This window comes from Phyllostomus hastatus, unplaced genomic scaffold (genome assembly GCF_019186645.2).
Source record: "Phyllostomus hastatus isolate PE091 unplaced genomic scaffold, TTU_PhHast_1.1 phas_scaffold_93, whole genome shotgun sequence".
NCBI lineage: Eukaryota > Metazoa > Chordata > Mammalia > Chiroptera > Phyllostomidae > Phyllostomus > Phyllostomus hastatus.
The window spans coordinates 42,731,479-42,743,611 of record NW_025334042.1 but is presented as its reverse complement, the minus strand read 5'-3'; the positions used below and the strand labels follow the sequence as shown (position 1 = coordinate 42,743,611).

Below are 12,133 nucleotides of genomic sequence, written 5' to 3'. Positions count from 1 at the left end.
TAACTACTAAAATATGCATGGCAATCTTAGGCACATATGCTAAAATATTTATAATATTTATTATAATATATCTGGGATGTGCTTCAACATTGCACCACAAGGAGGAAGTGGGTGTGCAAACAAGGGCAGAGATAAAACATGTTTGGATGTGAGTCAAAAATTGTTGGAGCCGGAATGTGGGTACACCAGAATGGCAAAAATTTAAAAGAAAATACATCGAATAACAGAAACAGTTTTAGCCTAGAGTACTTGAATTACTGGATCTATAATTTTTCTTCTCCTTGATCTTTTGTACTTCACAAATTTTTCTACAATGAGTGATCATAAATAAACATTAAAGCTCATTTTAAAAAGTGGTGATAGAAAACCGATATTCTGTGACCACTAAACCTTTAGTTTCCTGGTCTATAAGAAGAAAGAGATCTTATCGCCTCCCTACTTTACTCCTGGAAATATATTTGGCTCTTTTAAGCCAACTTACTAATACATAATGTAAATGCACTCATGTTCTTTCCTGCATTCATTTAATATTTCTGTTTTGCTTTCTGCATGTCCTCCACATGTTTTTACTTATCATCCAATAAATTTTGAAAGGTGTCTCTCTATCTGTGCCCTAGGAAACGTGCTGAGTGCTGGGGCAGAGGGTGGGAAAAGGCATGGGTACCTCCTTCCTGGGTTTTAAACTCTGAGAGGGCAAAGAGCAAAGATATGCACAATATATTAAGGGCAGTGCTAACCAGGCATTTAATACCACAAATACTTATTGGAGATAAAGATCATAATGGTGATAAATACAACACTGTGGAGAGGGGCTTCACGTATCGGCGGCCAGGGGCTGTGGGTACCCCAGGTTTCTTGGGCAGTGCCAATTACCAGCAGGATCCTGACACCAAGTTGCAGGTATTTTCAGGAAGATTCAAAGGTGGGGCATGAGAGAAACGCTAGAGAGGCATTGGAAGAAAGCATTCACAGTTATAAAAAGGACTTGGCTTATGAACTTTCCTCACTATAAATATAAGGAGACAAACAATGGGCAGGAAGACTAAGTTGGCTGATTTCTTTCACAGAGAAAAAGCGGAATGTAGGAGCCTATTATTACTCTGCTAGTTAATTATTAATCCTACGCTTTTCTCTTGCTAGAACTTCTGGTGCTGTATATAATTCATGAACACACTTTGCCAGCCTCAGCCTGCTGGTTAATCTCTCTTTGGTGTCATTTTAGTTGTTTTGAAAGCCTCTTGTTCCCTTTCACAGGACTTCGCTTTTCAAGTCCTTGGCTCTTCATATTCAGGCACCTTCTTGCATGCTCTGATCTTTTTTGACTTTAGTGATCATCGACTTGATTTTTTGCACTCCACAATGCTCCTTTTAGCACATTATGCTATAGATATAATCAACAAGTCTTCCACTACTCTAAAATTCTCATTTTACTACAAAGACACAGTAAAAATTACTCAAGTGTATGTAAAAGCTGGTTTTCTTGCCAATGATAGCTGAAATGTACCTCCAGGTGGAGGCTGATTAGTGTTTGCAAAGACGTCCCATCACAGCATCTGCAGAATCTACAAACTCTGGGGCCATAACTACCTTCCTGAGGCCCCTGGTACTGGGGACTCATTGCTAGAAATCACTTTTACTCCAATTGTTCTTAAACAGTTAAGATGTGTTTACTGTGTTTGGTGAGAAGTTATTTTGGCCATGCAGAGAAGTGCCACAGTCCAGAAACTGGAACTCTATCCGATTACCACTTTCAGATCTTTATTACTTTCTCATGCCTAAAAAGCTTCAGATCTGAACCTCAAATTATCTGATTACATGACCTAGTGCTTACCTTTTGTGTTATCATCTGCCAATTTTTAAATAATTTTCCTCCATTATCTAGTTATCAGCTCATTTCTCACCATCACACCCTCCAATGCTACTCCTGCCTTAATTCTGGGGACTTTTAACATATATAAAGAGGTCATCCTTTCAACCTTCCATTCTGCCAAATGGAAGGATGACCTCCTGTCCCTGACATTCCCTGGGCCTCCTGTCCAATCTCCTGTCCTCCACTCTCCTTTGACCATTGGTCACACTCTGAACCTTGTACCCCAGACCAGGAGTTGGTGAACTATGGTCAGGCAAGATCCAGCTTGACACATTTATAAGTACAGTTTTATTAGAACATAGCCACATCCATTCACTATGTCCACAACTGCTTGTGTATGACAGAGTTGAGTAGTTGTAACAGACTGGTGTGCAAAACATAACTACTTATTATCTGACACTTTTCAGTAAAAGTTTGCCAACCCATGCCTTAGACCAATAACTGTAAGCACTCCATAATCTCCACTTTGTGTACTCCCCTTTGACTACCAGCTCTGGCCTTCCCAGCTTCCTCTACACTACATCCGTACAAACTGTGGTACTCCTCCAGGGACACCACTCCATCACTCCTTTTATTACTTTCACCTCTTTCATGCCCTTATGCCCTCACTACTCTTTTTGCCCAAGTTAAGGTTCTTGGTCAATTGTTATCATCACAATCATTTACAATACTCTCATTCCCTTGTCTATCTCTTGCTTTCTAGAACTTCATTGGCAAAACAATTCACTGTCTGCCATCTCTGCTCCTATATCCATACAGCTTGATGGGTCTGAAGAAAAATCCATAACCATGTTGTCCAGCTCATTTTAAATTCCTGCCCCAAACCTCAAATGGCCTCCTAATGCTCCCAGAAAACATTTCATATCCCCCTAATTTGTTCACTCCCCCATTGTCCTAGACAACAATTTCATACCTCTGCATCCTACTTCACTGAAAAATTGGGGCAGCCAGAAGAGAATTTCCGCAGAATCTTCACGCTATATTTATGCACACATGAGTTTCTGAACCTACATACTCTGCCTTCCAAACTGTTACTGTTGATAAAGTATACGTGCTACTATTTAAAACCAAATTCTCAGCTTGTAAATTTGATCTCAGCCTCTTTCTCTCCAGTATTTCCTCTCTCCCTGACACCATTAATATCCCTTCCCTGTAGAATTATTCCCACAACATACTGTATGATTTCATTATTTTTCCTTCCTTAAAAACAAAAATTAAAAAAACAAACCTTTGCTAACCTTATTTTTTTGTCAGCTACTTTTCCATTTCTTTGTTTCCCTTTGAAACAAAATCCTTTGAATGAATTGTCTCCAATTCTTCCTTCCCACAGTCTAAGTTTATTCTAATTAGGCTTTTGCACATCCCTATATTCCACATGAGAAAGCTTTTGTCAAAATCACCAATAACCCACAAGTTGCTTAATCTGATGGTCAATTCTCAGTCCTCATGTTGATTGACTTAACAGCTGCATTTGACAAGGTTGATTGCTCCCTCTTCCCCAATACCTTTTCTACATTTGACCTCTGAGATAGTACTCTTGGTTTTCTTCTTTTCACACCAGTCACTTCTTCCCCCCCCACCAACTGTTAACAGTTTTATTGTTCTCACAAAAAAACACACCTCAAATATTATTTATGGTGAAATTGTGATGTACAAAAGTGTTTCATAGCTATGTTTGACTTGGGAAAATTGCTCAGCCTCTCTGAACTAAAGACTTTTCTTTAAAATTTTTAATTGAATTTATTGAGGTGACATTGGTTAATAAAATTATATAAATTTCAAGGGTACATTTCTGTGATATATCATCTATATATTGCATTGTATGTCTACCACCCAAAGTCAAATCTCCTTTCGTCACCCTATATCTGACCTCCTTTACCTTTCATTACCTCCTTCCTACCATCCTTTCCTTCTAGTAAGTACCATACCATTGTCTGTGTCCATACATTTTTGTTTATTTGTTTGTCAATTTATTCATGTGTTGCTTTCAGTTTTATATCTCACATGTGAGTGAAATCATATGGTTCTTGACTTTTTCCATCTGACTTATTTCACTTAGCATGATATTCTCAAGGTCAGTCTATGTTGTTGCAAACAGCAGTAGTTCATCTTTTCTTATGGCTGAGCATTGTATGTTTGTACCGTATCTTCTTTAAGTCACTTATTTTTTATCTCCTTTGCAAATTTCTCATCTTCTCTGGAGTGTCTTAATGATGGAGTGCTTTAGGGCTCAGGTTTATAATTTACTTCTCTGTCTACTCAGACTTCCTATGTACCCTAATTCCTTTGGTGATCTCAACCAGCTTTAAATACTATTGGTATGCTTATGACTCTCAAATTTACATCTATCCCTTATTTCAATACCAAATTACAGACATGGATATGCAATCCCTATTTGATATCTCTATTTGACATTTTATTCTCAATATGTCTAAAACTAAACTTATGATCTTCTTCCCAAAACTTGCTCCACCTGTAGCCTGTTATTGCTCTGTAGATGGCAACTTCCTCCTTCCAGTCACTTAGGTCATAAACTTTGACGTTGTTATTAACTCCTCTTTTTCTCATACCCTATTGGCTCTGTCTTCGAAATAAAAATAAACGTTTACTATATCTCACCAAGCACCCTGCTGTTTCCCTCCTCTGAAACCCTTGTTTGTCTTCCCTGGATAGTAATAGTCTCAACTCCTTTAGCCTTTTCCTCATTATTGTGCATTCTCCACACACAAAGAGGGGTCCATTTAAAGTGTAAGTTATATCATGTCACTCCTTTTTATCATTTCCTCCAGAGCCCAACTCAAAGTTTTTATAATGGACTTCTACCTCTTCTTTCACTATTTTTTCCTTCCTCACTTTCCTCCAACTGCACATGACTCCTTGCACTTTCTTGCCAAACACACTTCCTCTTTGTATGTACTGACTCCTCCACTGGCAATGATTTTCTTTACAGATATCCTTGTGGCTGACTCCCTCAACCTTCTCTAGTCTCAGCTCAAAAATTACCTCTCATTGAGGTTTATCCTGACCAATCTCTTAATGTTACAACTTTCTACCTTCTATGCATGGCAATCCTAATTCCCTTCTCTGGCCCTACCTTTTCTTTTCCTAAAGTACTCATCACCATTTAACATGCTGTAAATTCCACAGTGACAGATCTTTAAACTGATGTGTCTTAAGCATCTAGAGCAGTATCAGGAATATTGAAGATACCCACACAGTATTTTTGGAATAAGTAAACAAGCACAAGTTTTGAAATAGTTGGGCTACATACTGCTATAATTAAGACTTAATTTGAAAGATTTCTGTTTTATATTTCTTGTAGATCATATCCAATATGTGTGATATCATGTGATCTGCCTCTTGTGTATTGACCCAGTGTTGCTAAGTTGTCAGGGAATTTTCTGACTGTATTCACCTACCACCTTTATTCACTACCTTTCTTCCTACATAGACTACAAAATTTTGGCTGACTACTTCCAACAATTTTCTGGAAATGACATCAGGAAAGTCACAAACATTTATGTAGTGGCATTTTTTATACTTTTTTTATTCCACACAGTGTAAAATTACATCCACATCTTAGACTCTCATAAACTAATTTATTTACTCAAATATAGGCAATGAGGTGATTTAAAATTATAAAAAAGTCTCACATATATGGCTATAATTATACAAACTTAATTTTATTTTGACATTTCTCAATGAATTGCTTTGGTATATATGTATGTATGTACGTATATTTATATACATATATCTTTATTAAATATATCTAGTTAAGAAATTTGAAAATAACTCTGAAGATAATAGAGTAATTAAAGTTTTAGACATAATTGAAATGATTAGAATTATCATTTAGTATGATTACTGTAAAGGTTGTGTGCTGAGTGGATAGAATGTGAGAGATATTGAAAGTGGGAAGATAAGAAATTATAAAAAGAATCTTGGTAAAGTATAATTGGGTTTGAGTTACAATCGGAGTTCTCACTTCAGGGAAATATAAAGAAAGTAGAAATATAAGACAATATATTATACTGATAAATATACTTACATATACACACACATTACTGTATTTCAAGAAGACACTGAAATATTTTGATGAATTTTAAAGTGCTATCTTAGTTAATAACAGCAATCTAGACAATCCAGACGACTCTTGATATTTAATAAAGTTATTTTGAACTTGTCTTATGAAACACTAGTGATCATACTTAATTTAGTGTAATTTAATTTAAAGACACTGAGTTGTCTGGAAAATTGCCTCACATTTTCATTTCATTTGCATGTTCATAGACTCCCAAAGTACATTATAAATGTCATTTTTGGAGGGAGTATATATGTGAATTCAGCTATGAGTGAGAGGGAGGGAGGTGAGAGGAGGGAAGGTAGGAGAGAAGAGTTTTCATCTGAGTGTATTGGAGTTTTCTTTTAGGTTTTAGCAAGATTTTTTTTTCCCTCCTCTCATGTATCTGACCAAATGGTTACTGCTTTTAATGAGGTTAGTAAATCTTTCATTTTATTTACTTTTGGTAGAACTAATAATTGTTCTGTATGTGATAGAGGAATGAAGAACAATTAAACATTAAACAAAGAGGGTGATAAATATGCTTGTTTTGAAATATGGGCAATTTTCAGGCAGTGAATAGATTGCCAGCAGCTTGAGGAGGTGTGTTCTGTGTAGAGACGCAGTGTGTTCTAACACAAGGCAATAAAATTGTAACTCATGGGCTGGGTGGACCTGTGTTTCAGCCACTCCCAGTAACGTGTACTGAAGAACCGGGCAGAGACAGGGTGTGGAGGAAACAATGAGAACTTTGCCTGGAAGAGGCTGCTCTACTGGAGGGAAGTGCTTTCTGTGTATTTCAAAGATGCCAGCTACCATCACAGACAAGGCATCATATAGATTTCCAGAGACTGAAGGAAAAGAGTGCAAAGGGAAAAAAAAAAAAAGAGAGCCCCAAATCAGTGTAAGTGGCCATAGGGTTTCTTACACATTGACTCTAGGGAATGTTTATTTCCTCAACTTTTTTTTTTTGTCCTAAACATATTCAGGTGCCAACTAATTGTGTTGTATGACTGTCCTTTGCTTAGGCCGTGATAGGCTATGGCTGCATTGCCTCCCTATTTCCCTACATAGTGGTTATATGACCTGAGGCAAGTTTTTTAATCTCATTATCACTTTCCTCAGCTTTAAGGTAGGGTTAATGATTCTTACTTTGTAGGGTGGCTATGAGATTTAAATAAGATATTGTACTGGTATTATTATAACCAGTCCTGTTAGTAACTGGTAGCAATTATTATTAAAGATAAAGCAATAGTTTCTAACTTTTATCCTGAGATATGTCATTTTTATCACTTTTTTAGCTATATAGGAATCAAAAATAATTTGGGGGGCATTTAAAATAAAATTATCTCTTCATAAGATTTTAAGAGTTATTTAAAAAATGGTTTTGAAATAACCTGTAGGCATTATCAGTCTTCAGTTGTCTTACATTCTCTAATCTTTGCAGAAAAAGTAAAGCAGCTATTAGAAAATTAAAGACTAGAAACTTCTGTATAGGAAAAAATATTAAGGGTGAATTAACTAGGTAAAGTGTATAAATGGAAGCAATTGTTCAAATGGTGGCCCAGCTCTCTCTTTTACTGTTAAGGAATTATCTAGGGAATTTTGGTTGAAAATGAGTAGGGGTTTTGTTACAGTTTTGTTACAGTTTATAACTACTGCAACGATTCCATTTCTCCTTCATATTACTGGAATTAATCCTGTTGTTAAAGCATAGGCAAAATTTAGCTTGATGAAATTTAGTTGAAATTTAGAGATAGTCACATTTTGCTAACTTGCATGATATTTCAAATAAGACAAAGTTTTTAATTCAGAAAAACCAACTTAATTATTAAATAGTATAGTGTTTGTCTTGGGTTAATAGATAAATTGGTAGGTAAAATTTCTTAAATTATATCTCGGTATTTAAATGTATCTACAAATTCTGTTCTTTAATGAGTTCCCAAGAAATAGAAGGTGTAAAAATAAGGAGGAAATCTGCATAACAGTTAGACAATTTGGTGGATTATTTATTTATTATTATTTTATATTAAGTTTCATAAAGGCCCATTTAGAGTGAAGTAGAGATTTTGATTTTGTAAACAGCTCATATAAAAAAACATGAATTTCAATATTATCTACTTTTAAGCTCAAATTTCATTACATAATTGCATTTATCTAGATTGCTTGGCGTGTTACAGACTCATCAGAAAGAGAGCCAGTAGGTCAATTCAATGTAATATTTACTCTATTTTTGCTATAGACAAAGTGTTATACTAGGTGCAGTGGGGGATATATGGTAAGATGAAAAATACCTGTCTTCTGTCAGTGCAGACCTACAGTCTATTGGGGAAAATAAGAAGATGAACTTATTTCAGGTTGGAGAGGTGAGAAGAATCATTTTATGCTTTAAAGGAGGAAGGCTTCAATATGAAGAGGTGAAGGCAGCACAAATCACATGAGCAAAAGCACAATTGTGAACATCAGACAAATTTTCAGGATGGTGAGAAACTCAAGTTATTGGGAATCTTGGGAGAAGTTACTTTGGAATCAGATTATCAGGCATTTAGTATATTTTTGAGGGATTTTGAAATTATTCTGAAGATAATGGAATCATTGAAAATATTAGATACAGATAAAATGATTAGAATTGTCATTTAAAATGGTTACTCTAAAGGCCACATGCTGGTTGATAGAATGGGAGATATTGGAGGATGGAAGATAAGAAGTTAAAAAATAACCTGGTGAAGTACAATGGGGGCTGGAATTACTATCAGGGCACCCACTCCCAGGAAACACAGAGGGTATAAACACAAGATACAACAGATTCCACTGACAAAACCATAGCACCTAAAGCAAGTAACAAGGAGGCCACAGATGTCAATGTTGACTATGAGTTCAGGTGACTGAGAAGGTGGTAGTGGCAACCATATAAACCAGACCCACAGTAGACATGGAGAAAATGGATTTGCTTTTGAGTTGAGTTAGAGGTACAAAAAGTTAGATGAAAAGTTATTCTGTGACAATCTTCTATGATACTCCTCATTCTAACTAATTTAGGGTAATCTAGATAAAAAAAATCATGGTCACTCACCCCCCCTTTGTTTTTGTTTATCACATGCACTGTGTACAAAGGCTTATGTTTTATTCAGGAAATAGCATTAGAGGCAATAGTTTAGACAACAGATCAGAAAAATTTTTTTTTTTTCTGTAAAAGGCCAGTAACAAACATTTCAGTTCTATGGAACAAAAACAAATTTTGAAGATACGTAGGTATTTATGTAACAAGAGATAGAATAAAGTTCTATAATGTTTTTTGACCGAATTCAATCATTTCATTGGTGTTCAAAGTTATTATTTCTTATCATCAAATTGCCAACATTCATCTCTTAAAAATTTCTTAGCTTGCAGGCAGCACCAAAGCCAATGGCTGACCAGACTTGGCCCACGAGTGCAGTGGTTAAGTCATCAGCTTTTACCGCCTACTCTTGAATCTTAGCTCTGACCTGATGAGAAGTTGTGGTATCTTTATGTGGGTCATGACTGCCTGCACATAGGTATAAAATGTGAGAGAACCATCTTTTCCTCTTCCTCTGTCCTCGATATAAAGTGTAGTCCCTGAGCAGTAGCGTAAGTATCACCTGGGAGATCGCTGGCCAGGCAGATTCTCAACCTCCACTGCAGGAGGACTGAGTCAGATTTGCATTCAAACAAGATCACTGGAAGATTCCTGTACACATTAAACCCTGAGAAGTATTGCTCGAGCATAGATCACCCAGAGAACTGATCTAGCAAAATCCAGTGAAAGACAGTTCTCCAGACAATTTCAAGCAAAGCACAAATATTTAACTTATTTACCTAGATGTTTTAAGGCAAAGCATATTTTACCTGAAGGGTCTAGATAACCACATTTGTGTTTTATTTGCTACTACACTCTGGTGCCAATGAAAAATGACTTTTTTGAAATTCAAAACAAAGTGTGATTCCAACCCAAATTTAATCTGCTCCATTTTTATTCTTAACTTCTATGAGATCATAACTCATCCAAAGCAGAGTGCATTTTATCAGAGTGTACACATTTTAAACCTCTAGTGGACCTGTATTTACAAGATAAAGCACATGGTTCCAAAGGAGATATTATACTCAGATAAATAATGTATGTTTTAATATTGGCTGTGTAGTTGTAGACAAGTCCATAAGAGTATTGAAGCTCTTACAGTTTATTCTATTACTCTACCATGTAATAATTTTCCAAATTAGACCACAATTAAAGAAAAGAAAGTTAGAATTTACTGAAACATTAAGGTTGCACTTGCTATTTCATGCTGAAGCAAAATCACATACTAAAAAATAAAAATGTTAAGATTCTTCAGTTACTGGTTAAATTACTGAGAAAAGTACAGGTTTTTTATGGGTAGGCTGATGTATGAGTCTGTGATATGTAACACAACCATAATATGAAAATTCTATTGAGTTCTTGAGAAATTGTCCTTGGATCCATGATTTTGGCCAATTTCCAGAATAAGAAATTTGCTCATGTGAGAACATCCATAAACCACTCTCATAGAGACAGCGATATTATTATTGTTTTATGTATCTGCTGCCTTTGTGAAAGGTATTTCTTACCAACTGTTAGAATGGCATATGTTTTTACTTTTATTGGTTCTATGATTAGCGATGTGTTTCTCTGTTTTAACTGAGCTATCCATGTCCTGTCTCTCGTTTCTCTTTAGACTACTGGAACTCATTTTAGGAGATTCAACTTGTGTTTTAATTTCTGAAAAATGGAACAGGTAACTCATGTATTTATGTGAGATCAGATACATGAATGTATCTACAAGCCATCAATTATTGTTTCAGATGGTGTACTGGATAGTCTACCTTACCTCAAATATAATAACAGTATTGATGTCAACTTTAAGAATAAGAACCTGCCTTGGCTAGTGTGGCTCAGTTAGTTGGGGAGTTGTCCCATAAACCGAAAGGTCACATGCCTAGGTTGCTGGTTGGGCCTCCATTCAGGACACATACAAGGCAACCAATCAATGTTTCTTTCTCACATTGATGTTTCTCTCCCTCTGTTTCTCCTTCCCTTCCTCCTTTTCTCTCTAAAATCAATAAGCATGTCCTTGGGTGAGGATTTTTTTTTAAAAAAGAACATGAGAATATTAATGTGTTTTTATTAAACAAATGAACAATTGAGCAAATGAATTATCTAGATTAGATAGTCACACATTCTTTCTTTTAGTGTTCACACAGTTCCTCCCATGCAGTATATACTTGCAATGTGTATATACTATGTTATTTCCTGGAAAAAATCTATCAGTTTGGAAAATATAATAGAGAAAAAGTCGTTTTGCTGAAGCAATCCTATTTGCAGTGAAGATGATTGCATCCCTGACTCGATTTTTAGTTTATCAGGCAACTTGGATCCTACCAAACAAGAAAGTTTGTTTTACTCCCAACTTTAGAACTAGTAGAAGTTACTGGTTATGTAACAATGGACCAACACCTTGGTTGTAGCTACATCATAAAACACTTAGTGTAAGAATTTGAATTTTCAAGTTTTTATTTTAAAGAGGAAGGTCTGGCAGATATTCGAATGTACTTCATCCACATTTCAATTTAAATGTCATTTAAAAGGCAAGATAATTGCTACCTACTGTGTCGTACACTTCTGCTTTGTGTAAGGCTTAATAACAATCTTAATTAGGCTAATTTTAGTTAGATTAATACTTGTGTGTGTCAGCACTAACTACTAAATGCCACATACTACAGGATCTTAATTAATGCTAAAGAAAGGAAATACCCATGATGTAAACATTTTTTAACTGAAAATGGCTAAAATGAAGTATATCCAATTATGACATACAGATTAATGAAAATGGTCTCACTGATCCTAAATATTTGGTGAATTAAGGTTGACTTTTACATAGATAGATCTCCTCATATGTAATGTTAGAAAAAAATGCAGTCTTGAGAAAACAGTGCCAGCACATCAAGCCTTTGTCTTTCACAGTTCTGGAAGTCTTGGAGATTTTTGAAAAATAGTTGGTACTGTTATACACTCCTTGATTTCTTTAGCTGATTAAACTTACAAATGGCATGCCTGGAATCAGAAACCCTTCTTTTGTTACATTGTTTATAAGATAGATAAAAAGAAGTACATTTATTTTTTCCCTTCTTAAAGTTTTACTTTGACCAACTGAATGAGATTTCCCCAT

At 35.5% G+C, this 12,133-nt stretch overlaps 1 protein-coding gene across 1 annotated transcript in view; it reads right to left on the bottom strand.

Annotated features, from left to right (window-relative positions):
• The window catches only part of SLC15A5 (solute carrier family 15 member 5), a 78,649-nt gene that overhangs the window by 31,318 nt on the left and 35,198 nt on the right, over nt 1–12,133 (bottom strand). The window contains 1 exon segment of the mRNA XM_045828985.1: nt 6,593–6,781. Coding sequence (XP_045684941.1) covers nt 6,593–6,781 — 189 coding nt within the window.